Genomic DNA, 27,503 nt, shown 5'->3' with positions numbered 1-27,503 from the left:
AAAAATAAAAGAATCAAAAGGAAAAGAGAAAAAGAAATAAAGAAAAACTACTGCTAGGCCTGAGAGATGACTCAGTGGGTAAAGGCACTGCCACCAAGTCAGGACTTCTGTTCAAGGCCCAGCACCCATGCGGTGGATCCCACAAGCTGTCCACTGACACCCCTACACACACACACACACACACACATACACACACACACAGTGTGGCCTGTGTGCTGCATATGCTCATGGATACAGTGAACAAAGAAAGAATTCAAGATTGGCCACTGCCATGAGCATGGTGCCTGCCTGCCATCTAAGCCATCAGGAGACCGACACTGGGGATCTAAAGTTCCAGACCCATTTGGGATACACGGAAGGAAAAACCTTTCTTGCTAAGGTCAAGGTACCCTGATCTTTAGAGGGAGTTCCAGGACAGCCAGGGCAACACAGAGAAATCCTGTCTCAAAAAAAAAAAAAAAAGAGAAGAAAAAATCCTTTCTTTTTTTTTTTTTAAATTTTTTTATTAGATATATTTCTTTACTTACATTTCAGATGTTATTCCCCTTCCTGGTTTCCTGTCCAAAAGCCCCCATCCCTTCCCCTCCCCTTCCCCAATACAGGTATTCTCCCCATACCTCCCCCTTATTGCCCCACCCCTATTCCCGTGCACTGGGGGTCTAACCTTGGCAGGACCAAGGGCTTCCCTTTCCCCTGGTGCCCCAACAAGGTTATTCTCTGCTACCTATGCAGTTAGAGCCCTAGGTCAGTCCACGTGTACTCTTTCGGTAGTGGTTTAGTTCCTGGAAGCTCTGGTTGGTTGGCATTGTTTTTATGGGATTGCAAGCCCCTTCAACTATTCAATCCTTCCTCTAACTCCCCCCAAGGGGGTCCTGTTCTCAGTTGAGTGGTTTGCTGCTAGCATTGACCTCTGAATTGGACATGCTCTGGATGTGTCTCCAAAAAGGGCAAAACAAAACATTATTTCTTTTTTTTAAATATTTATTTATTTATTTATTTATTTCATGTATATGAGTACGCTGCTGTCCTTGACACACCAGACAAGGGCACAGGATCTCATTACAGATGGTTGTGAGCCACCATGTGGTTGCTGGGAGTTGAACTCATGACCTTTGGAAGAGCAGTCAGTGCTCTTAACCACTGAGCCATCTCTCCAGCCCCCCAAAACATTATTTCTAATACAAGTTTTAAAAATTCAGAAAGATCTACAATAAGAAATTGCCCAAACATAGTTATATAAATTTATATATTATATATAATACTGTATATGTCTCAGTATATGTTTTACAAAATAACATTAATGTTTTGGAGGTATTTTGTTTTGATTTTCAAGACAGGGTTTCTCTGTGTAGGCCTGGCTGTCCTGACCTCACTCTGTAGATGAGGCTGGGCTTGAACTCAAAGATCTACCTGCTCTGCCTCCCAAGTGCTGGGAGTAAAGGTGTTGCACCACCATAGCTGGCTTGGGATGCTACTTACCTGAGTGTTTTTCTTTTTTCTTTTTCTTTTTTTCCTCTCTCTTTTCTGGGGGTATGGAGCCTCTCTTTCTTTTAAAGTTTATTTATTTATTTATTTATTTATTTATTTATTTTTTGCTGTAATAAACATGAGGTTTATTGATAGGAACCGGTGCACTGGGGTCGAGACTCGTATCCCATGCAGGGGCAGTGGAGTTCGACCTATTTATTATTTTTATCTCATGTATATGGATTTTCTTTTGCCCATTTGTATGAATGTGCACCATGTGTATTCCTGGTACCCATAACAGCCAGAAGAAGGAGTTTGATCCTCTGGAACTGGAGTTAGATGGTTCTAAGCCACACTGGGTTTAGGACCTGAACGCTGGTCCTCTATCTCTCCCAGCCCTTCACTTAAGTATGTTTGTTTGTTTATTTGTCTGAGACAGGGTTTCCCTATGTAGTCCTGGCTGTCCTGGAACTAACTTTCTCTCTCTCTCTCTCTCTGTCTCTCTCTCTCTCTCTCTCTCTCTCTCTTTCTTTTTCATTCTCTCATTTTCTCTCTTTCATTCTCTCTGTCTTTCTGTCTCTCTCTCTCCCTGTCTCTCTCTCTCTGCCTTTTTCTCTCTGTGTCTCTGTCCCTCTCTGTCTCTGTCTCTCTCTCTCGACCAGGTTGGCCTCAAACTCAGTCATTTAAGTATTGTTAACGACCACTGGATCCTTAGATTTAAGATGACTGATGGCCTTCAAGCTCTTTCCACAGTAGCACTGAAACCAGGAGTCGCTATGTACACATTCTGGTGTAGCTGCCGTGTGTCGTGAAACAGGTCGTGAGTCAGAACATTATGGTCTGTTCTCTGCCAGGGTGCACAGCAGCACCCAAGGCTCTTCACAAGGACAAGGATTAGCTGGCTAGTTCTCAAACTGAGTGCAGGCTCAGCTTCCTTTTCGTCTGGGTTGAATAGGACATGTTTTTTTCTTTAAAACAAAGTGTGTGTGTGTGTGTGTGTGTGTGTGTGTGTGTGTGTGTGTGTGTATGTATATATGTATATGTATATATGTATGTATGTATATGTATATATATGTATATATATACATATATATATGCATGCATATGCAGAACATGGTGGCAGGGGGAATGTGAACTAGAATACAGCTCGTTCACACCACCAGCCTTTCTCCTTTCCCACTCCTCCCATCCCTGCCCATTGTCTGAGGCACTGTTCTGTTGCTGCTCAGTGCGGCATACCCCTGTACAACATGGCCGAGGCATTGAAGACGCTGTCTAGTGATGGTCAGCATTGCCCCCTTCTCACGTGGACCTTAGATTGAGGGTGACAGCATGAGAAGATGGAGCTAAGCCCATGAAAATACAATTAAAATGATTGTCAAGGTGCTGGGGGCCAGGAAGCCCAGGGATCCGCTCTCTTCACTCCGTCCTCATAACCTTCCCCTGCTCAGTCTGCATGATAGTCAGAGACCCGCGGGGCCAGTCATATCACATGCCTTTCACCCTGACACCCACACATGAGCACACTCATCAGACATCCCAAGAGCACGCCAGCTTCTGATAGGGAGAGAGAAACTGCTTCTCTTGGGCACCTGAGCAGTTCTCACTCTGCCCCCTCTGCCGTTCAGTAGCAGGTGGCATTCAGTAATAACTAGGCCAAACTAGTGATGACACAGAAGACAGGCTGCTGTGTCCCTTCCCTAGGCCCTCTCCCAGCCTCTGCCACAGCAACTTTCCTGCTAAGGACCACTGTCCAGCTGTGCAGCAGCACTGCACCCTGTGGGCCACCCCATTCCTCCCCTTTCTTCCTGGATGCCTAATTACTCCCGGCATCTGATTCCATCTGAAGCATCCACCCCAAGTGACTGAGCTGGAGCGACTTTGTGGCAATTGTAGACCCAGGGAAGTGGGTAGAGTCAATATGGCTAATATCTTAATGAGGGTTTCTGTCACTATGAAGTGATGCTATGACCACAGCTGCTCTTATAAAGGGAAGCATTTAATCGGGGCTGGCTTACAGTTCGGAGGTTACTGCAGTGTCTGCATGTCTGGGAACATGGCAGCACACAGGCAGATCTGTGCTGGAGAGGGAGCTGAGAGTTGTACATCTATCTGGATCAACAGGAAGAGAGCGCGACACTGGGCCTAAGTCGCCTTGAGTGTTTGAAACCTTAGGGCCCACCCCAGTGACACACTTCCTCCTACACGGCCATACCTCCTAACAGTGGGTTTATGGGTGCCAAACCCACCATAGCCCATTCTCAGGTTTATGCCCTCCCCCACCTCTCAAGAAGGCTGTAATACCTGTGAGATTCCTTTGTTTAGTTGTTAACCTAAAGTCTCAAGCTTTCTCTTGCCATGTCCCCGCCTGTCCCCAGTACTTGTCCAGCTTTACAGAGCTGAGGATTAGCCACAGGCCTCCTCCCTCTGGGTTTTATGATAAACAACGCTATGGTAGGTGTGGACTTTAGGTCAGAGTCAGCCTACACATGTCTCCTCCTGCTTTGTGGATGAGGGGACACAATCCAGAGAGGCTGAATGACCGGCCAAGATCACACGTCAGTGCTATGAGGCTGATACTTTGACTCCCAAACTCTTTTCACTACCCCAAAAAGCAACCTTCTGGAAGAGAACGATATCAGTTTTTCATGAGTGATTAAATTCCTGAGAGGCAGGGCCATTGGGACACAGCAGAGGAGGGCATATGTTTTCTATATGGGCTACAGCTTTAGGCAAACAAATCCCTTCTCCTTCCCACAGGTTCCCTAAACACCCATGAACGGACATAAAGCACAGGCAGCCTCTCCTCAGCCTCCTTTCCCAGGTTCAGCTCAGCCTTGGGACGCTGAACTCACCACACTGTCACACTGCTCCAAGACTCAGCCTGTCCAAGGGCCTGCCACTCCAAAACGAGAACTGCTGTTGTAAAAATATAAAACAAAAAAGGTATCACTGTCTTTTATCCCCACCACGGTGCCCCAAGATACCTGCTGGATATCTTAATTCTCAGTCAGCAAAGCCTCTCACCCGCTCTGCTCCATCCCATATCACACTGCCGAAGGCCTCTCTCTGAGCTGTCAGCAATCTCTCTGCCTACCTAGTTCCCAAGGCAGGTCTCCATGCCAGAAACACACATCCCAACTCCACGTCGGCGCAGACCAGCCGCCCCACACTCCCTCACTCCCTTACGCTTAAATCTACACATGAGAGAACACACAACACAGTAACCTTTGGCCCAATTGATAAGATACAATTGCCCACCTAACATCCAAAGCCCAACACACATCCATCCCTTAAGAACATTCATAACAACCTGTAAAGGTACAGCGTGGACTCTTTTTTTTTTTTTTTTTCTTTTCTTTTTTTCGGAGCTGGGGACCGAACCCAGGGCAGCGTGGACTCTTAACGTCACCGGCCACATTGTCCTGCCACGGCTTCTCCCCCTCTCCCTCCTGTCTCTTCCTCCTCTCTGTTCCAGCCTCCTCCTCTTCCTTCAAACTCTTCTCCCACCCATCCTTCCTTCTCGTCCAATGACAGGCCTCCTTCTATCCTGTACCTGCCTCACCTGTGACATCGTCCATTTTCTCACCACAGCGAAATCTGCAGCGTTGTGCAGTGACAGTGTCTCCTGCTCCTGGGTCTCTACCGACCACACTGAGGGTGTGAACATTTTAATTTACAAAGAAATGAGCTCAGAGCCTCTCTCAACCTACACCGCTAGCAGAGCTAGCAGAATGTCTTCCCTGGCTGGCAGGCTGAGCTCTGACTCGGTACCCAGCCCCCTCCTACAATACATAAAAGTCCAGTGCAGGAGGGGGGGGAGAAGAGGAGCCCAGGTTACCCCACTAGCTGGCTGGCAACTTTCTCTGGGGCAGGTCCTTGGGGTGGGGTTATGGTGACCAGTGGACAGGTTCTTGTCTGGTCCTGCACCAACTGTTCTTCGTCTTGGCTCTGGCCATGTTGCAGTTTTGGGAGTCAGGGTACTGTTGTCCTTTCTGGAGTCTCTCCACAAGGACGTCAGAGCCTCCAGATCGTAAGCTTCCACCTCCTCAGATCCTGTGGGAGGAAACTTGCTTTCTCCTGTGTGTTGTCCTCTGCATGGTCTGGACCCGTGTTCAGTCTGAGTGAGTAAATAACTACGTTTACGTCTGTCACCCTGCCACTTGTTCCTTCTTATGTCAAATCTCATTTCTGTTGTTTGTTTGTTTGTTTTCTTTGAGACAGGGTTTCTCCATGTAGCCCTGGCTGTCCTAGAACTCACTTTGTAGTCTAGGCCAGCCTCACAGAGATCCATCCACTTGCCTCTGCCTCTTGAGTGCTGAGATTTAAAGGTGTGCCCTAAGGCTGGACTGATTGCTCTTCCAGAGGTCCTGAGTTCAATCCCAGAAACCACATGGTGGCTCACAACCATCTGTGATGGGATCTGATGCCCTCTTCTGGTGTGTCTGAACACAGCTACAGTGTACTCACATACATGAAATAAATAATTGGGTTTGTTGTTGCTGTTATTTTTTTTAAAAACATTTATTATGTGTAAGTACATTGTAGCTGTCTTCAGTGCTCTTAACCGCTAAGCCATCTCTCCAGCCCTGTTGTTATTTTAATATAGAATAGTTTATTCAGGACATGCTGAGGGAGTTGAATGAGTAGAGACAGAGAAAGGCAGAGGAAATAGAGGCCAGCCATGAGCACGTGGAGAGAGGGAGAGGGGCAAGAGAACAGAGCAAGAGCAAGAAAGACAACTCTCTTTAAATAATAAGAAATAAAGGTGTCCTCCACCCCAACATGCACACTGAATTCCTTTTATTAACTCAACTTTCAACCTTTTAAAAAATTAGTGTTTGGTTGGGGATTTAGCTCAGTGGTAGAGCGCTTGCCTAGGAAGCGCAAGGCCCTGGGTTCGGTCCCCAGCTCCGGAAAAAAAAAGAACACACACAAAAAAAATATTAGTGGTTGGGTCATAGTTTACAGTTCACATTTGAGCTTGCCAGAGCTGAAACTCCGTTTCCGCATGAGCTTCTGTCTCCTGCCGTGATGTAACAGTGTTGCGCTGGTCCCCAGCCTCCTTCAGAATGGGCAGTGACCCCCACTTGTAGGAAAGCCGTGTGGCATGCCGAGGTGCTGAGGGGCTCAGTGGCTTCCGGGCTTCACGGTTCTCCAGACGGATACAGACAGTTCTCTGGGAGGTGACATAGTGCCCCAGCTTCATGTGAAAGCTGGGTGTGCTAACACATGCTTTTAATTTCAGCACTCAGGAGGCAGAGGCAGGCAGATCTCTCTGAGTTCAAGGACAGCCTCGTCTACAGAGCAAGTTGCAGGACAGCCCAGGCTATTACACAGAAAGAAAAAAAAATCACTTAAGTCTATGAAATAAATATCACTTGAGGAAGTAGAAACTTGAGTAAAATATGAACTCAAAGATAGGCTCTTGGTGCTGGGGAGATGGCTCAGTGGACAACAGCACTTGTCTTTACAGACAACCCAGTCTGCACTGTGGTGCCCGACCTGTAAGTCCAATTCTAAGGCTTCTGGCTTGTCAGGCACCTAACACAAGTATAGTGGACAAATAATAAAGGCAACACACACGCATGCGCGCGCACAAACACAAACACAAACACACACACACACAATAATAAAACTCTAACTAGTAAATTTATCATCATCATATCATTATTATATCATTATTATAATGGACACTTTCTGTGTTCTCCTAGACCAGCTTCGTTACCAGCCTGTGGATGGCGCTCTTGGGCTATGCAGTTTAAGTGTCAGGAAGCATCAGGCTCTTCCTTGATTTTTTTCCTTCTCTGCCGGATGGGTAGATTGATGTGGGGTAGAATTAGGTTGGTTTCTCTTTAGTTTGTGTTGCTCGAACCTGATTGAGATAATGGAAGTTGTTCACGGAACCCTGAGCTGTGAAGGCAGGCTCGGTCCAGCTTGGGAGCCTGGGTCCACTTCACCGAGCTGGGACACAGGAAGTCAACACTGACTCAGACCTTGTCTTCTGCACCGGGTCCTACTAGGAAGCCGAGTGCTGAGCAAACCCAGCTGCCAGAGAAATGCTTGTTTTGACTCCTAGGATATGGGGGCTTCCTAAGGGTTATTTCTTTTGTCAACTCAGCTAACCATCGAACAGGTCTCCGGGTGCCAGAGTCCCCCTAAGTGAGGCCTCTTCTCCTCCCGCAGCCTCTCCTCTTCTCCTCCTGCAGCCTCTCCTCTTCTCCTCCTGCAGCCTCTCCTCTTCTCCATGGTCTGAGATGCTGAGGGTCCTCATTACAGCTCTTTGCTTGTTTTAAATTGTCCCCTAGGTCAAGCCTGGGGTCAGGAACAAATTCCGAGCCTCTCCCCAAAGACCTCAAGCACTGCTGTGCTCTGTCTGCTCAGACTTCTGTTCGGCAGGCAAAGCCGCTGTGTGGAGACAGGAGCGGGGACAATGGCAGCGTCACAGATGGGTGGTCTGAAGTGTTGGGTTTCTATTTCCTGAAATAGAAGCTAGCGAGCTGATGTAGAGATGTCAGTTTGGGCTGCAGATGCATGATGTTTGCGGCTTACAGTGAAAGGTTAGCGTGTTCAGCCACGTAGTCCTGAGTAGAGTCCGGCAGAGCTCTGACTTCAAGGCCAGATCGCTGTATTTAGTAGGTTCCAGGACAGCCAGAGCTATGTGCACAGACCTTATCTCGAAAACAAGACAGCAGTGCTGGGCAGAGGGTAGTGGCAAACACCTTTGGATCTCGAAAGGGTCTTGAGGCCAACCTTTCCTACCGAGTGAATTCCAAGACAGGCAGAGCTATACAGAAATCTGGTCTTAAAAAACAAAACAACAACAAAAACCAGACAAACATCTAAAATAAAGACAAAGCAAATTCCATCTTTTATACTTATTAGCTGTGTGCTCTTTTTATTTTATGTTTATTTTTTTGTTACTGAAAGGATCTCACAGGAGTGATTTCTTCACAATTCCCCAAGGCTGCAGGAATTAAAGATCCCACAAGGCATTCCTGGCTCAACAGAGCTGATTCTTAGTCTGGTGATCAGCCTGCTTAGCGAGAACAGAGACCAGCGAAATGTTCTGACCCACTCTGCCTCAGTCAGACCTCCTTAGAAAGAGGAGAGACTCAGAGAGGCTCTGTGCTCCAAGCAGGCACCATATTGACAATCTGTGTTGTGTTGCTCAAGACTTCATCAGCCACACAGTGCAGCAGGTTGATTGCTAGCAAAATAGCACATAGAAAACCTACGCAGTCTCTGTGTGTTTGTTTTTCCTCTTTTAATACATTTCTGTGAAACAGCAAATGAGAAACTGCATCTAAAAGCCTTGGAGAGCAGGGCATTGGTGGTGCAGCCTTTAATCCCAGCACTCAGAAGCAGAGGCAGGTGGATCTCTGAGTTCGAGGCCAGCCTGGTCTACAGAGGGAGTTCCAGAATAACCAGGACTCCACAGAGGAATCCTGACTTGAAAAATAAAATAAAATAAAATAATCTTGGAAGTGGCAAGTAACCATGTACTTTTTAAACAAGCTAAAATATCCAGGTCATAGTTTTCTCAGTTAAGGGAATCAAGATACATTCCTAGGGTAACAGTGAAGACCAAATCAGGCAAAGTTGAAGAGTAAATTTGCCCAGTTTGTGTGAATTCTTATATTTTTGGAGCTTAAAGTTCACTTGCCAGTTTGATGTTTGCTTCACTTGCTTAACGAGCTGTTACACTCTCCTCTGTCTGTCTGTCAGTTGAGGGCGTGCTGTATTTGAAGTGTGCCATCAGGTTTCATGATCTCAGTGTTTGTCTGACCTCTCAGGCTCGCCTGTCCTAACTCCAGGCCTTGAACTGTATGTGACAGTGTGCAGGACTCTGCAATCTGTGGGGCCCTAGAGTGCTGGTCCTTGAGAGTCAAGAAGGAAGTCGATTCAACAAGACTCAGTACCCAATGTTGGTTCCGACTTCTTCAGTCTGACCTCAGGCAGTTAGTTATTTTAGCCATATTTAAGCACAGCACGATTCTGGCAAAAAGTTTCCTTACGATAATTAACTCAATCCCAAGTATGCAGCAAAGCTTAAGACATGTTTAAAAGATGGGCTCTGTGACTCGGAAACAACAGCTCCCGTGAGGGTGGGCTTATTGACCAAGAAACAGCGCTCAGAATGAATGTGTAAGGAGGCAGAGAGTCTGGGGTAAATAATAGATCTTCTCTTTGGGAGACCAGCCTGTGTGGTTAACATGCCCGGTTTCTCCAGTGCTCACCCGTGAGCACAGGGACCTTGTGTCCTCTGTGGTGAGGGCTTAGTAATATTATCATTGTTTTGTTTTGGTCGTGTGTGTGCGTGCAATTGTTTCTCCAATTATTTAAATATAAAAGTGGTGCAAAAGTGCCAGAGAGATGGCTCAGCAATTAAGACCACTGACTGCTCTTCCAAAGGTCCTGAGTTCAATTCCCAGCACCCACATGGTGGCTCACAACCATCTGTAATGGGATCCAATGCCCTCATCTGGTGTGTCGGAAAACAGCAACAGTGTACTCACATATATATAAATAAATAAATCTTAAAAGAAAAAAATCAAGAAGAACATAGACAAATGGATCTTTTTTAAAAAAGTAGTTCAAAAAACCTTTTCAACATTGAAAGCATTGATAAACATTGAGATTATTGCCATAATTGACAAGAGGTGAGCGTAAAAGTAGATTCTTAACTGGAGACTGCTCTGTGGGAACTTCGATGTGCTTTATTAAGGGTTCATTTCAGGTGCATTCATCTTATAAATAAGGTATCAGGAATATTTGTTTGACAGATCCCATAGCCTCTCTGGTGTGGATCTTATTATGAAACCCCAAGCTAGAGAGACTCGCTCAGTGGTTTAGAGCACTGGCTGCTCTTCCAGAGGACCTGGGTTCGATTCCCAACAACCACATGGCAGCTCACATCTGTCTGTAACTCCAGTTCTGGGGGATCTGACGCCCTCCACACAGACACACATGCTGCCATGCACATTAAATAATTAAGTAAATCTTAAAAAAGAGAAAGCTTTACCTCTCTTAGAAAAGATGTTAGCATGCACTCTACTGAAAGGCCTAAAGTCCAAAAGTGATTTGTGCGAGAGGCTCGCCTGCCTTCCTTCCTCAGGTGACTGTGATTAGCTAGGTGTTTGCCTGATGAGATTCAGGATAATACCGACGACATGGGCTTGATGAGTCTGACTCCTGTCGAGGCAAAGCAGGGCAAAGGACTAGTGTTCCTCCTCCTCGATGCCAAAGAATGTGAACATTAACTGTAAAACCCACACTTCTGACCCCGTCTCTCAGGCCAATTACGGATTTTAAGTGTGAGAACGTAGAGGAAGGTTTAGTGTGTCTGGTTCGGGAATCTGTTTCATGGTACCCTGGCTCCCTCTACTGGCGGTGAGGGAAATTACTCATTGGGTTATTTTTTGATGCTTTTAATACACAGGTTGGAACAGAACTCAGCAGATTTTTTTGTATCCCAAGCAGGTTTTTTGCACTCATAGCAATCCTCCAGCCTCAATCTCTCAAGTGCTGTGATTACAGACCTAAACCACGTTGTTGGCTTACTGTTTTTCCTTTCCCTCCGTTCATCTTCCCTCTTGGATGCATGCCCATGAGTGAGTGTGCATGTGTGTGTGTGTGTGTGTGTGTGTGTGTGTGTAAGTATGTGTGTGATGTGTGTGTGTGTAAGTATGTGTGTGATGTGTGTGCTGTGTGTGTGTGTAAGTATGTGTGTGATGTGTGTGTAAGTAAGTGTGTGATATGTGTGTAAGTATGTGTGTGATGTGTGTGTGATGTGTGTGTGTGTGTGTGTGTGTGTGTAAGTATTGTGTACCTGGGATTTGAAATCAGGCCCTCTGCTCGCAGGGCAACCACCCTTTCCCACTGAGTCGTCATCTAAATCTCTTGCAATTTTTTTTTTTGGTTCTTTTTTTTTGAGCTGGGGACCGAACCCAGGGCCTTGTGCTTCCTAGGCAAGCGCTCTACCACTGAGCTAAATCCCCAACCCCTCTTGCAATTTTTAGATGGGGTTTCATTCATGTAGCCCAGCTGGCCTGGAATTTGTACTGTATAGCACGCAGGACAAACCTGAGGTAATAAACTGATGCTATAAAGGAGTCACTGAAAAGTTGCTTAGGAACATTAAGTCACACAAACAGAGTCTGCCTGCACTGTGCCCGGAGTTGCTCCCAACCCGGCTTGTTAGAGAAAACTGACCCACACCAACCCAAACTGAAATTCAGGGTTGCTGAGAAAGCCTGCTGATGTTTGTTTACAAGATTGACCTCTGATTAGGCACCAGTTCCAAAACAAAAGGAGATAACCCTGATTTACCAGCAACCATCGGGCCCTCCCCATATCAGAGAACTTGTCTCCAATGGGCAGCTCCAGGGGTCAGGTCGAGGTCACCGCCATCAGCGAGGATGACCCGGTAATGACTGACGGGAAGAACAGCAGCAGTGCTGGTGTCTTTAAGTGACACTGGCACTACCTTTGCAGTTTAACCTCACGTCTGCCTACGAGGCCAGTCTTATGGGCTGCCATCTTTGTTTAAGTTGTTCAAAGTGTAACTGAGGCCAGGACAGGGAAGAGGTTTAAGGACGCAGTTGAGGTGGAATTCTAAGCCTCAGGCCTGTACAGGATGGTAGTTTCCTGTCTAAAGCTGCTCCTCTCCTCTGCAGTAGTCAGAACCGTCATGTGCTATCACATCAGCCTCTAAGTGTGTTAGGGATTTCTCCCTGGGAAGGTGTAGTAATTCTGTAACAGCCAAGGATAACCTTGAACTCATGCCTACCCTGTCTCTGCTTCCCAAGTACTAGGATCATTGGCCACCACACGTTGACAATGTGAGCACATGCCCTGTAAAGTTAATATAACCTTTATATTAGGCTTAGTTTTTCCTTGGGGTGTACAGGTTTGCCTTTATTTCTGTGGGTTTGAAACACCAAAATGTCCTCACCCTCCTGCAGTATATAGATAGCCCCATGTTCATCCCTTCCTTTGGTTGTCCTCAACTCACCTTTTCCTCTGCGGTACGGACCCCAAGATGCACACCACCCCAATCAATTTAGACACGAGGATTTTCCTCAGACCCTGTGTTGGTCATCCCATGACTCTCCAGAGTGCATTGTCAATCAGATGCTTCCTTCCTGTCACCCTGGCAACCGCTATTTTAGTCCACATTCTGGCCCTGTAAGCATCCTTAGTAATGGGCCTTTGTGTCATTCCATTCCTTTTTCTGATATGGGTAAAATACTGTTTCCTACAGTTACTTAGGCTAATTCTCTCTCTCATTCTCTCTCTCTCTCTCTCTCTCTCTCTCTCTCTCTCTCTCTCTCTCTCTCTGTGTGTGTGTGTGTGTGTGTGTGTGTGTGTGTGTGTGTGTAAGTCCCAAGGATTGGCAGCAGTTGCGTCAACCTGATGAACCAACTTGCTGGCCTCTGCCTGGCTTCTGTCTGTAGGTGCTCAGGATCGGGATCTCATGCTGGTGTGGTAAACAGGTCATCCTGTGAGCTGTCTCCCCAGCCCCAGCTTTTGCTTATCTGAGGCTGAAGTGTAAATCCTGTTACCTTAACTGTGCAGGGACAGGATGCCATGTGGGTTCTCTTTCTCTGGTAACCTATGAATCAGCTCTTTGGTTCTGTTTAAAAAATTATTTGAAAGATTTATTTCTTTATTATATATGAGTACACTGTCACTGTCCTCAGATACACCAGAAGAGGGCATTGGATCCCATTACAGATGGTTGTGAGCCACCGTGTGGTTGCTGGGCATTGAACTCAGGACCTCTGTAAGAGCAGTCAGTGCTCTTAACCACTGAGCAATCTCTCCAGCCCCTCTTTTGTTCTTTTTTTTTTTTTTTTTTTTTTCCGGAGTTGGGGATTGTCGAACCCAGGGCCTTGCGTTTGCTAGGCAAGCGCTCTACCACTGAGCTAAATCCCCAACCCCTCTTTTGTTCTTTTTTTTTTTTTTCTTTTTTTTTTCGGAGCTGGGGACCGAACCCAGGGCCTTGTGCTTCCTAGGCAAGCGCTCTAGCCACTGAGCTAAATCCCCAACCCCTCTTTTGTTCTTTTTAAAGATACGTTTTTTCCTTGTATTAGTGCGTGTGCAGACACACACATGCACGAGAAAGGCTGCCTGTACAGTCCAGAAGACGGCGTCAGATCACAACCACAATCACCTGTGGTTGTGAGCTCCTGATATGGGTGATGATAACTGATGTCCCCTGCAAAAGTAGCTGTTAAACTAAGTCGTGTCTCACGTTCCCATAAGTTCTTCTTTTCCCTAAAAGTCATCACTTGTATTTGCTTGTTTTACCTATCTAAGCTTGCGTGCCATTGTGTGGAGGTAAGAGGACAACTTGGAAGAATCAATTGTCCCACTTAATAAGTCTAAAATTCAGCTCTGATACCAGGGTTGCAATAAATGCCTTTCCCTGCTGAGTCATTGCTCTGTACCTGATTTTTTTTAAATATCTTTTAAATATCATTCTAGGAATATATCAATTGACAGAGTACTTGCTTTGCACAGATGAAGCACTGAGTTCAGTCCTAGCACTCCATAAACTTGGAGTGCTGCATAAGCTTAGGAGGTGAGGCAGGAGGATCTGTGTGATATCAAGAGGCTAGCCTGGTCTCCAGAGTGAGCCCTAAGGCAGCCTCTGAAATTTTCAGGGTTACGGCTCTTCTAGAAAGCAGCTCCCTTAGATGATAGATAACAAAACACCTTGTGCACATGCACTTTATTTGGGGTAGATGAAGGACTATGTATATAAACAACACACACACACACACACACACACACACACACACACACACACACACACACACACACCCCTTAGTGGGAGGGGTTCTCTTTGGGTGAAGTTTCACTGGCTGAGGTGTAAGGTTCTGGGATAGTTCACTTGCATGGAGAGGCATTCCAGGAAATTGAGCCTGTAATTTCACCAAGGATTATGTGACATTCCTCAGGTAGAAGATTGGGGTCAGGCTCCCCAGGTCAGGCTCCCCAGAGGAAGCCCTGCTAAGAGAAGGGAGTCCTCCATTTTGCACCAAGCTCAGGAAAGCTGTCCAGACATGGTAGATTGCAGCCTTAGCAGTGAGGGGTAACACATGAAAGCAATACACAAATTGAAAACCACAGTAGAACAAGATTCCTAAAAGTGGAGTGGTCAGTGTGCGGGTGGGTGTCTGTGAACACTCCAAGAGGTGAGGTGAAGCCGGGCTGCAGGGATGTGGCCTCGCTGAGGATAAGGGATGAAGGAGGCTGGAATGGGACACTGACGGTGGTCATGTGACTTCCTCCTAGATTTTCTACCTGGCCTCACTCCTCTTCACCGTCAGTTACATCTGGTGTCTGTACTCGGAGCTGAGGAGGAAGCACAGCCCGAGCGAGCAGAGCACAGCTGCGCAGGTAAAGCATCTGCAGGGCCTGGAGCAGGGAGGGGCCGCTCCCTGGTGCTCAGTGCACAGCTGAGAGTGGACTGCTGTCACCGTCTCCATCTGCTCACTTCACCCCCTACTCCTCCCTTGCCACACAAAGGATGGCGTTGATAGTGGTGTTGGTGTGTTTTGTTTTCCAAGACAGGGTTTCTCTGTGTAGCTCTGACTGTCCTGAAACTGAATCTGTAGACCAGGCTGGCCTCAAACTCAAAGATTTGCCCAATTCTGCCTCCCAGATGCTGGGAGTAAAGACATGCGCCAACCCAGCCGGCTCCCACTAAAGGTTCTGATATAGGAGCTCTGCTGATGCTGTGGCCATTGCTGCTGAGCTTGGTTCAGTAAGGGAAATCCTTGGCTCTGTGCCCCATCAGTGTTACTAATCCAGGTCGGCTGGGAGACTCGGGGGCTAGGTCTGCTGACTCAGGGCAAAGGAGAGTGTTCTGCTCTGCTGTGTGTTCTCAGGCTATGTGTGAGTGACAGCTGTTGGCCCACCAAAGGGCAGAAGGGGCTTAAATGGTAGTCAGGAGCCAGGAAGCATCCAGAGAGCACTTGTCACTGTCCAGTGCTACATGAAAAGAGGGAGGACCAAGCCCACAGTGTGCTCTTTAGTGTGTATGTATCTCACACAGCACACAGTCCATCTGTTCTGAGTGTGACGATCCCCACGCTGGTAAATTTGTCAGGCTGTTCAGGCATCGTATCCATTTCAGGGTGTTCTCCTCCCTCAGTGAAATCTCTCATGGTGTTTACTTAAGTCCTTTACACCCTCTGCCCTAGGCAATCAAATGTACGTCCCTTTCTACAGACCTGCTTCTGGACACTTCATGTAACAGCAGTACTCGTGTGTGTGTGTGTGTGTGTGTGTGTGTGTGTGTGTGTGTGTGTGTGTGTGTGTGTGTGCAGGCAGGCATGTGTTCGCTTTCACTTATTATTCATGTGCTTTTTTTATTTTATGATAGAGAGAAAAGTTCTCACTGTAGATATGAGGGGGCGGACAGCCAGAATCATCTGGAGGAGCCCAGGAAAGAGAGAGAAGGTAGTAGATTAAACATGGCGAGCAGAGTGGACGGGGCTTTGGGGGATCGAGGGGGAAAGAGAGGGGAAGACTAGAGAGGAGCCCAGAGAGCAAAGGGTAAGGCAGTGCTTTAAAAGGTCGTATATTTTCAATGGATAAATTATCCATTCTTTTTACTGCTGAATAAGTAGCAGTTTGCTATGTAGTAAATTAAGTTTCTTACTTTCTTATCTAGTTAATGTCTCTTATCTACAATGTCTCAAGTAGGTGTGGCTGGCTTTGAATTGACTACAGCTAGTTTTTGGCTTTAACCCTTTTGGCTATACCTCCCAGGTGCTGGGATTACATACGTGAGCCCCAAACTAGGCTCTGATGCTTTGAGAACATCACTGATTCCGACAGGTTGTTTATTTGTTGTCATTTTTACTTTTGCATATCTTTACGTTTTTGAATCTTTTGTTATTTTGTTTGGAGGCAGTCTCTCTGTGTAGCCCTGACTTGGCTGGCTTGAACTATGTAGAGTACTCAGGCCTCAAACTCACAGAGACCTGGTGACCTCTGCCTCCTGAGTATTGGAATTAAAGAGGTGTGCCACCACACTTAATCTTTTTGTTGTTGGTTTGTTTTTTTTTATTTTTTGGTTCTTTTTTTTTTTTTTTTTTTTTTTTTTTTTTTTTCGGAGCTGGGGACTGAACCCAGGGCCTTGTGCTTGCTAGGTAGCGCTCTACCACTGAGCTAAATCCCCACCCCCCACATGTTGTTTTAGAAGTCACTTTCAACCTGCAGTTTCTGCTTTCAGCAGACAATACGTGTGCATTGCTCTGGGTTTCTCATCTGTTCTGAAGCCTTGGTACCTCCCCCCACCCCCAGCACCCCTCTCTCATATTGTGTTTGTTTGAAATGCTTTTGCTATGTCGCCCGTGCTGGCTCACAACTCACTGTGTAGACAAGACAATTAGGCCTCCAGGTTTTTTTTTTTTTTTTCTTAAAGTTAAGTATTAATCTGTGTAATCCCTGGTGCACCCTTCCAGCACCAAGATGCTGTGCTCTGTGGAAATGTCGTCTAACCAGCTGAAGAAAGTCACATAAAGGTGTTCGCTGTTAAGGAAGGGGAGAAACAGAGAATGTTCTCTCTTTGTTTTTCCTCTAGTCCCCCCTTTCTCTCTCAAAGGGCAAGTGAAAAAAAATCACTGAAATTTTAACATGAAGAGTGTCCGCAAGTGACACCCTAAACAAGATATTACAGTCCATACAAAGCCAGTCAGTGACACTTCTTGAAATAACAGAAACACTTTTTGAGGCAGGATTTTACTAAGCACCAATCGTTAGCTTGGAACTCTATGTATACACTAGGCTGGCTTTGACGTCACAGAGATCTGCTGCCTCTGCCCTCCAAGTGCTGGCCCTTCAGGAGTGTGACACCACAACTGCTGACAAACAGCTGTGAGCCACCAGTGACCACTGAGCACTTCTAATGTGGCTGCAAACTGAAGGAACTGAATGGGGGACTTCAGGCTTTGAGGCAGAATCTCTCCAGAGCTGTGCTGGGGCAGGATTAGAACTGGTGTGACGTTTAGACCGGCCTGGCCTCTAACTCGCAGCAATCCTACTGCCTCTGCCTTTCACATTCTGGGCTTAGAGGCCTACGTCATCGTACCTGGCAGGAGCTGACCTTTTTATTTCATTCAGTGTCAGTTTCCGTGTAAATCGCTTTTGCGGTAGTGTTGCCTGTAGAACCCACAGCTCCTCCCTGCTGCCATTTTCTTTTGCTCCTCCTAGTGTTCCACAGGCACAGCCATTCCGTACCCTCAGCCTGCATGGTCTGCAGTAGGAAGGACGTGGGGCCACCTACACTTTCACGTGCTTGTCTGTCTAACACTGGGCTCCTTGAAATGAAAGCACTGCAAGAGCTGGGCCTCTGCCCCCTTCTCTTTGGGTAGATGAGTGCCTAAAAGCCCAGCAGCTCCCAGGGTTTCACTCATTCCTTCACTCAGAGCCATGGGGCTCAGCTGGTCGAATGTGAACTGCAAACCCCATAAAGCCACGAACGTTTCCATCACAATATTGAGTTCATAGCAGTCATGCTGCTAGAAGTTGTTCAGTATCTGATGCCAGTGGGAAGTATTCGTTTGCCTGCCTGTCTGCCCGTCTATCAGTCTGTTTGGGAACGCTATGGATTTGAACCCAAGACTTTCCTGTAACAAGTACATATTCTACCACACTACGTAATCTGACAAAGTGTGTGTGTGTAGTGTGTGCGCCTGTGCTCCAGTGTGTACAGCTCAGAGACCCACACCACCTGCCGCCGTCCTCCAGTGCTCACCACCTTTCTGCTTTTTGTTTCTGAGACAATGTTTCCCACTGAACCGGATCTTGCTGTTTGTGCTAGTTTGGTTGGCTGGTGCAGCCTCCAGATCTGCCTTCCCCTGCCCTCCCCTCAAAGTTGGGGCTGCTGGGATGTGCTGTCCGGCCTGGTTTCTGGGCTCCGAACTCAGCTTCCTGTGCTTGCTCAGCAAGTGCTTATCTACGGAGCTGTCTATAGGTCTCCAGACTTTAAATGTTCTGACCCCTAGAATACACTGGTTTCTCTCCAAGGGCCCCTTTGGCTCTTGTCATGCCAGCATTGGCCTGTTGATGCTTCGTACTGGCCGACATCCATGGCTTCATTCATCTATACCTTTCTGGGTCTACAAGAAAAAAGCAACCCTAGGATTTTGTGCATGCCTTTATTCCTTAGAGAATTGGATTCCGAATGTAAATCCTTTGTTAAATTACTTCCCGCAAGCTTCTATGTGGATGTTGTTGTTGTTTGGTTTTAGCGTAGTAATCTAGATAAAACACTGTCATCTCCAGTACCTAGGGGACCGACTGACGGGTCCCACAGACAGCTTGTTACAGCAGCAGCAAGGCTGCTGGGGATGCGTGTCTGTGCACTGGCAAGTGGCCATCCGCCATCGCTGTAAGGAGCTGGGCACTGCTCCTAACATATTTCAATCTGCTCTTTCACAGGTGACAGATTACGCTTGCCAAGGTGGTTGTGTAATGTTCCTTTTGTCAAGGTAAGGTTGCTCTTCTTCCTAGTAAGGTGGCAAGGGAACAAATGGCCTGTCACTTCACCACCCCCATCACTCCTGTGTCCTTACACAGCACTACCTGACAGGGAGCAGCAAGCATGTGAGCAAGGAGTCCTTGCTTCTTCCTTCCCCGGTTGGATGTTAGCTCCAGCCCTGTAACGCCAGTCCTGTGTGGCTTTGAGCAAACCTCTTCTTGGCATGTCTGTGTGTGTGGGTGTTTGTGCATGTGAGTGCACGCTTGTGTGCGTGCATGTAAGCGCGTGATGCAGAGCTTGGTGTCAGCTCTGTTCTTCCCCGATCTCTAGTTCTACACTGAGGCAGTCTCTCACCGAAGCCAGAGCTCAGCAGACCTGCTAGCCGGACCAGGTGCCTTCTGCACCATTATGTGGTTCAGACTGGCCTCAAACACGATCCTCCTGGCTCAGCTTCCTGCATGCAGGACCACACGCCTGCATTACTACTCCCAGACTCCATTAGACTTCAGTTTGGTTTTTCTCCTTCTTACTTAGACTGTGTCCATTTTGACTGTGTGTCCATCACGTGTCTGTGAGGAGCGTGTGCTCGTGGAGGCCACAGGTGTTGGGTGTCTCTCTCCATCACCCTGCACCGTGTGTTTTGGGCTGGTGTCTCTCACTGAAGGTGGAGTGTACAGTTGGCTACACTAACTAGCCAGTGAGTTCTGAGGATCCGCCTGCCCCAGCCCCAGGGGCACAACTATGCCCGTCTTTTTCTTGGCTTTTTTCATGGACGTCAAACTCAGGCGAGCGTGCTTGCACAGCAACCCTTCCTGAGTACACCAACTCCATCGCCCACCTTGAGGTCCTTTAGATTTTTATCTGACCATAATTCCGAAGAGTCCAAAGAACTTCTATATAAAATCAATTTCCCACCTCAGTCCTCCAGGATGGCTATGGTGTTCGATGTTTTTCTTCACATAGATCCGGGGGGAGCACAAACATTTCTGGATAATTGCATGATGACTGTTCCCCTTCCAGCCTGACACCTCTGCTGTTGATGACGCCTGTGTTCTTTCTGGGCAACGTCAATGAATGTTTCCACAACTTCAGCCAGAGCCACAGGTAAGGGAGGGCCACCTCTGCCCTCTTCATTTTTTTCTATAACAAAATAAAGGGGGTGGGCTCCACACACCACCAAGACCTTGCTCTGTAAATCAATCTGGACTCAAACTAGAGATCCACTGCCCTGCCTCCCAAGTGCTGGGTTAAAGGCGTCCACCTCCACATCACCCCGCTGAAACTGCGGGTTTTGGAAATGGGTTATAGCCATAATGAGATGCAGTCAGGCTGAAGAGATACGAGGAAACATACAATATAACATGACCTCAAGATGCTATAGTTGCAGGTATTGGGGTCTGGGAACCAACACACAATGTACCCCAATCTCAGTTAAGCAAGAAGAGTTCATTGAACACACAGCACTACACTGGATGTCCAGGACCACAGGAGGAAACCCAGGCACCAGTCTGTCCTCAGGGCGGGCTTTTTATAGGAAAACCCAGAGGCGAGAATTGGAAGGCGAGCAGTGAAGGGTGCGGCATTTCTGGCTGACCAGACAAAGTGTCACCGGCTAACCTTCAAGTCCTGGGTGAGGTAAGGGCGGGGGACAGGGAGCTTCAGAACATTGAGATAATGGTGCAAGTATTTCAGCCATAACTCTTTGGCTTCCTAGTAGCATTCTTTAATGTCAGCTATGGTAATTGCTTCTGGGAAGTGGAGCCTGAGAACCTGAACTTAATTTCTCCTTATGAGCAAACTGGAGACTGAATACAAAATGGCCACAGTCATGTCAAAAGGAGCGGCCTCTGCCACAGGCAAGAGCCAAGAACATGAGGAACACAGTCACTCACCGCGCTGGCGTTACCCAGACACAAGCTAGAGCATGGAGCCCCCACAAGACAGGGCTGCAGGCAAGCCTGGAGGACATTTTCTTCATTAGTGATTGATGTTTGGTGTTGATCAGTGGTGGATTAAGATGTGGAAATGTAAGCCTAATCAACCCTATCCTCCCCAGATTGCTTATGGCTGTGCTCACCACAGCAGGCCTCTGTCTTCCTCTTCGCAGGTGTATGCTGATGCACTCAGAGCCACTGCCCCCCACCAACACGTCTGTCTGCAGCACACTCTATCTTTACGGTGTCACCGTTTTCCTGGCCAGCTTTTTCTTCAGCCTCCTCACCATTGTGGTAATGTACCATCCCTTCCGTGGTTGTGGAAAGCAAGGACTGGCGGAGACAGGCGGTGCTCCAAGGCTGGAATGACGCAAGAGACATTGCCTGTGGTCCCAGCACCAAGGAAGGGCTGTGAGGTGGTAGCTCGGTTGGTAGAGTGCTCCCTGGAGTGCAGGAGAGCATGGGGGACTGAGGCAGGGTATCCGGAATTCAGTGTCGTCCTCAGCTACATATGGCCAGTCTCAGAAAAATATTTAAAGAACATGCCTACAGGATGTTTATGCTAAAGCTGATCTGTTTCTTTGGTTCTCATGAAGACCCAGAGCAGAAAGCTCGTACAACTCAGATATGTCCTTTATACAGGTAAAAAGGAACAGTCTGGGTCACAGGACCCACACTTTAACTCCCCAGACAATGACAGCATATTCCTTCCTTCCTCTCTCCTTCCCTCCCTCCGTCCCTTCCTTTCTTTCTATCCTTCTTTTTTTTTTTTTTTTTGTGTGTGTGTGTGTGTGTGTGTGTGTGTGTGTGTGTGTGTGTGTGTGTGTGTGTGTGTTTAGTCCTGGCTGTCCTGGAACTCACTCTGTAAACCCGGCTGGCCTCAAACTCACAGAGATTTATCTGCATCTGCCCCCAAGTTCTGGTATTAAAGGCGTGCACCACCACACCAGGCTTGAAAGCACCGTGGTCCTTCTGGTTCAGCCACATTCGCATGTATGTTAGTTTAACTGGAGTGAACCGGCTGGGTACTCATCCCTTCGTCAGTGCCACTGTAATCTACGGAATGAAAGCAGGGCCGTTAGCCAGGTGGTGGCCTGTACCTTAGTCCCAGCACCTGGAAGGCTGGCAGGCACATGCCTCTGTCTGCTGAGTTTTAGAACATGTGTCACAAAGCCGTCCAGCATGAAGTATGCACCCTTGCCTCTGCCACACCAGCCTGCTTCTCAGTGTCAAGTCCTTGTCACACAGAAGTCTAGTGTGGGTCATGCAGACTGCCGGCTGACAACTCAGACCTGTTCTGCAGTCTCTTTTTTAGTGAGTTTGAGTCTGGTTATGGGGGTGCTGGGGGGGCAGCCCTGGCTGTTGTTCTTTTTTGTAGGTTCTTTTTGAGGCAGTGGAGGGGAAGAGCAAGGAGGCCATAAGGACTTGGTCTTAGGAGATATTTAGGGTCGCTGGATAACAGTTACTGTCACTTTCCTGTGGTAGCTGACCTGCCTGTCTGAGTTCCTGTGAGGTGAGAAGCCTTAGCGCCTTGTCATAGAACAGCAGGGGATAGATTTACTGCTGGCCCTCCTTTCTCTGGTGAGTCAGCCAGAAACCTACCTCTCTGGATAAACGGGTTAACTCTCTGTGAGCCAGAGAGGAAGGGAAGGAAAAGAGTTAAGATGCTGTATACAGGCAGACATTCAGACATTCAGACATTCAGACACCCACTCTGGCCAGGCCAGACTGTCTGTCACAGTCAACTCCACAAGTGTTCATGCATGCTTACACACATGTACATATACCTACACACAAGCATATAGACAGACATACCCACTTAGATGTATGTATATATGTGTGTGTGTGTATGTATGTATGTATGTATTATGTATTATGTATGGATGTACATATGTATGTGACAAAGCTCTCCAACTTGGTTCAACCAACAACCAACAACTTTTTTTTTTCTTTTTCTTTTTTTCGGAGCTGGGGACCGAACCCAGGGCCTTGCGCCTGCTAGGCAAGCGCTCTACCACTGAGCTAAATCCCCAACCCCAACAACTTTCTTTTCTCTGGCTTTTTATACCTTCTTAGACAAAAAGTTCTTTAGAAAATGACCTCAGAGATAAACTGTTACATAGAGTGGGAGTCACAGGAGGAGGCTGATATTAAGTACAAAGCAGTGTTTCATCATTAAAAGTTCAAGCTACAGTTTCACACGGCCTGGCCCTATCATAGTGCACACCTGTGACTTTATCCTTACACCTAAATATCTTTCCTTGAACACAAAATTGTTCTGTCTATTTCTCTATTAGTGTGGTTATGAAAGCTCACCGCATTTCCTATTATGCAGCCTTACTTGCTATTCTGAGGAGTGGGCAATTCTCTTCCTGATTCTAACTTTATCCCATCTTTCTAGCAACTAAGACCATCTCTACAAACTTGTCTTCCTAAAATTATTTGAATGAGATTAGGAGTTCTGTGGAATTATTATTTATTTGCCTGTTTAACATCATTACAAGATGACCACTACATCCTCGCAGGTCTGCAGAGATCTATCTGTTCAATGCCTGGTGATAGTTACATGTTTAATAATAGTAGGAAAAGCTTATGAAGAGCAGGAATCTTTCCTTAAATAGATTTTTCCTGGGCCTTGCCTACCAGAGCCGTCACAGACTTTAATCCAAGGCGGGCCCATCTCAGGAAGATCATCTGCTGGTTTTTAGCTTCTGCTATGATGGCTTCTGATAGGGGGACAGTGCAAAACTCTGTAAGGAGCTTGACTTATCACTGACTTTGCTGGGTTGTGTTTGGAACTGACTGAGAAGAGAGATGAGTCGGCTCAGCTAGGCTCTGACGGTCTAGGCTTCTGTCTAAAACAGTCCAGCATTCCGAGGTAAAAATGCCCACAGCTGTCATGATGCCAGCCAGACTCAGGAGCTGAAGCAGGGGGATAGCTGGGGTGGGGTCGGGGCTGAGGGTTAGGAGGGGAAGCTAAACATTGAGCCCCACAGCACAATTGCCAGCCAGATCCCTGCCGGGTCACAGAGCAAATGTGAGGCCAGCCTGGGCTACAGGACACCCTACCTCTGAAGACCAAGACAGACAAAGAGCAAAAGCTACACTTGAGACTCTGAGTTCATTAATGCCTTCGGGTGTTAAACAGTGGGCCTGAGTTGTCAGTTCACCTATTCAGATTTGCTAAGATTTCTTACCAAGATTATTGACTGTTTGTGTCCCAGAAAATAAGCACATTGTGTTTCTGAAATGTCCCTGGTCTTCAGCTAACTCATCTTAGCAGAGCACTGGGAAATGGGGACAAACAACCCACAGCCCTTGTAAGGGTGAGAAGAGGTTTCCTCAAACTCCTCTCTGCTCAGAGTTGAGAACTTAGCTCAGCTTTCGCTCTGATGGACCTCAGGCTATTAGGCGTAAAACATGCTAGGAGACTCAGTAAAACATCTTAAGAAATGGGCTAGTTAGAACTTACCCTTAACTTCCTGGGTGGGAATGTAGCTCATTAGTAGAATGTGTGCCAACCATGTACAAGTCCCACCTCCACAAGAAAGCAGCACCTTCCTGTATAGATTGTGATTTGTTTGAGGGCTGGGGAAAGCTGGGGTTGATGACGTTCACGTATTGAACACGAAAACCAAAAGTCTGGTTCCTGTCTGTATCTGTGAGACTCTGGGCCTGGGCAATTCTCCAGAGCTTGCTCGCATGGCACAGGTAGGGGAGTGGTTTTTCCTGACATGGCTCCTTGTAGAGTGAGCCTTCTAAAGCGTTTACAAGCCATAGGCCAACTCTTCACGATCACACTCATGTTTAGGTCTTACTCGTCCTCGCCCAGACGTTATATAAGAAGTTTGTGAAATCGATGGGCCTTCTGGAGAGCGAGCAGTGGGCAGTGATCCACACGGTGGGTCAGCGAGTGCGTTTCTTCCCAGCGGCCTTTGTGTGCTGCTGGGGCCCAGGTTAGTATCTTAGTCAAAAGAGTCGGGAGGTGAAGAAAATGACTGTGGGGTTAGTCAAACAAAATGATCTCACCAAAATTGCGACTGCATATTCTTGTCCAGCTTGTACATTTTATTTATTTACTTAAATTTTGGTTTTGGTTTTATTTTTTGAGACAAGGTCTCATTATATAGACTAGGCTGGCCTCAAATTCACAGACACCTGCCTGTGTTGGCCTCTGCTGTACCTCAAGTCCTGGGATTAAAGACATGAACCAGGCATCGGTCTGCAAACTTTAATCACTAAGGACTAGAGATCAAATGCCCACTCAGAGGCTTACACATCGGTTAACCTTGGCCCTGACCCTCAGCATCCTGTAGCTTCTATCCAGGCCTGCGCACCGAGGGCTGACAGCATCTCACACCCTGTGTTTGCAGCTGTCACACTGCTGATCATGAAGCTGACCAAGCCGCAGGAGACCTCCCTGCACGTGGCCCTCTCTGTGCTCCAGGTAATGCCTTCCAAAGCCACAGCCTCGTGTCTGCACCTCTGTGCCCTGTTCTCCTATCCTACCATTTTAGAACACACAGTTTTCCTTCACTGTACATTGTTGTGCATTGCAAAGAGAACATCCGATTTTTATGCTCACTTTTAAGGAATATAAAAATCTAACAAAGGCAAGCCAGTCCAAGTATTGCTGGGTATAGTGTGGAGCACATGTATCTCTGGGCAGCTTCGTTTTGACATATTGAAGACATGGAGGTAGAATGAGGTCTCACAGGGTGAGAGGCACAGGTAATGCTGATGTCCCCCATTACGAGTACATCAAATGGTGTACACTATTCCTAGTGAGTGCAAGGCAGTAAAAGGATGCCTGTCCTCTCTCCTCTGGTATCAGAAGAAAGCTTTTGTACTGTGCTGATTTAGAACGGCTGTCTCTGAGGAATGGATCAGTAATTGAAGCTATTGTTTTACTGCCATGTGAGCTGTCCACAGCAAGGCATAATGCAGAGTCTGTGTGATCTTGGGTTTAGTTCAGTAGCTCACATGAGAACGTCGCATATAGGATTGAGTTGAGATCTCTCTCTCTCTCTCACACACACACACACACACACACACACACACGATGTGTGACCATGCTTTATAAATAAGGGCTAAGGGACCTATCCCTGGACTTAACAAGACTGAAGGTTGGGCTCGCCCACTCTCCATCTCCTCTAGGCTCTTACAGCAGCGTCCCAGGGGCTGCTCAACTGTGGCATTTATGGCTGGACACAGTGCAAGTTCCAGCAGATAAAGTGCGAGCCTCCCCGTGACGCAGACACTCAGACCCCACTGCTGTGCTCACAGAAGAGAGTTTATAGCAGGGGCCCGAGCGCATCGAGGCCTCCTCTTGCCTTTGCTTCCAGCTCTTCCACCATTCTTTGAGCCTCTGGACTGCACCGTCAGGGAGTGAATGTGTCCCAGGAGTGGACTCTCTGCTGGCCACACCCCAGACTGATGGCCACACCCAGGCTGATGGCCACACCCAGACTGAAGAGCTGAAAGGAAATGTAGGGCCATGGCCAGTAGCAATTGTGGGCGAATTCGGAAGGAACTCTCCAACTGCTCGTTCAGGGAGATATAGCCGCTTTCTATCTAAGAGACTCATTACTTTGACAAGTACTAGACTTATTTACATCTCTTGAAGAAAAAATAAATGTCAGGTTCATATGTATGTGTGTCATTTGCCAGCCCTCTGCGCCATGAACGCCGGGGAAGCAGGAAGCCATGCAGCAACGTGCAGGTATGGCTGCAGCTATTGCGGTCGCATGAGGCCCGAGGCCGCCCAAACAGCCAGGTCCTGCCACACACCTCACTCAGAGGGGTTTAGTGCTTTTCAACTTGCCTTGTCTTTGTACAGAATTTTTTGTAAAGCTTTATTCAAAGCAGAAGTAGGCTTCTGCCTGAAGTATTTATGGCTGAGCAAAGCTTCCTCAGTGGTCATTATAGCTATGGTGGCAGAATCATGTGTCCCGTAGAGAGTCACAGTTGCTGTGGAAACCACAGAGGTCCCATAGTTACAGCCAGAATTCCCAGATGGACAGGGACAGCAGTCACCACAGCTCAGCCAGCTCCAGGGTCCTTAATGTTGCCAAGAGCGTTACTCCCTGAGCCTTACTGGGCCCAAGGCCGCTCTCTGCTTTCTTCACACCATCAACTGTCATCCCAGCATCTAGCAGCTTCCTGATGTTTCTGTTGCACACACATTGGTAGAAATGTATTCTGGGAGCACTGAGATCAGAGTGTGTCCAGAACTTGGGTCACAGAACCAGGTTTATGTAGTGAACTGAGGTTCCTGAGCACACACGCATCAGTCACTGTCTTACAGGTCAAGAATTCTGCCAGGGGGAGTGGTGGGGAAGGTCCCAGCAGATACAGAGCTGAACCCAGAAGAAATCTCTGTGCTTTGACCTGTGGGTTTCATTGGCGTCCAGTCTGTAATAGCTAAAGTCAAAGCAAGAGTCCATCTACATGTAAGAGTATAGTTTACATAGCTATGGGATGCTCATGTCCCGTGGAACAGCAATAAGAATCGCTGAGAGGTAAGACTTAGTGAGTTGCCCTCTTTAGAAAAAACTAATTGGCTTATTTATACCAGATGGCCCTGAATGTAGAAGGTA

The 27,503-nt window shown here is 47.3% G+C and overlaps 1 protein-coding gene across 1 annotated transcript in view; it reads left to right on the top strand.

Moving 5' to 3' along the window:
• Positions 1-26,568, top strand: part of Tmem116 (transmembrane protein 116) — a 46,237-nt gene extending 19,669 nt beyond the window's left edge. Inside the window, exons 6-12 of the mRNA XM_032886498.1 lie at positions 14,773-14,877; positions 18,931-18,980; positions 19,991-20,074; positions 21,078-21,198; positions 24,716-24,860; positions 25,278-25,351; positions 26,062-26,568. Coding sequence (XP_032742389.1) covers positions 14,773-14,877; positions 18,931-18,980; positions 19,991-20,074; positions 21,078-21,198; positions 24,716-24,860; positions 25,278-25,351; positions 26,062-26,268 — 786 coding nt within the window. The 3' untranslated portion in view covers positions 26,269-26,568. The remainder of the gene's footprint in view (positions 1-14,772; positions 14,878-18,930; positions 18,981-19,990; positions 20,075-21,077; positions 21,199-24,715; positions 24,861-25,277; positions 25,352-26,061) is intronic.
• Positions 26,569-27,503: the final 935 nt, after the last annotated feature.

This window comes from Rattus rattus, chromosome 16 (assembly GCF_011064425.1).
Source record: "Rattus rattus isolate New Zealand chromosome 16, Rrattus_CSIRO_v1, whole genome shotgun sequence".
Taxonomy (NCBI): domain Eukaryota; kingdom Metazoa; phylum Chordata; class Mammalia; order Rodentia; family Muridae; genus Rattus; species Rattus rattus.
The sequence above is the reverse complement of the archived record's forward strand: the minus strand, read 5'-3'. Positions and strand labels throughout refer to the sequence as shown.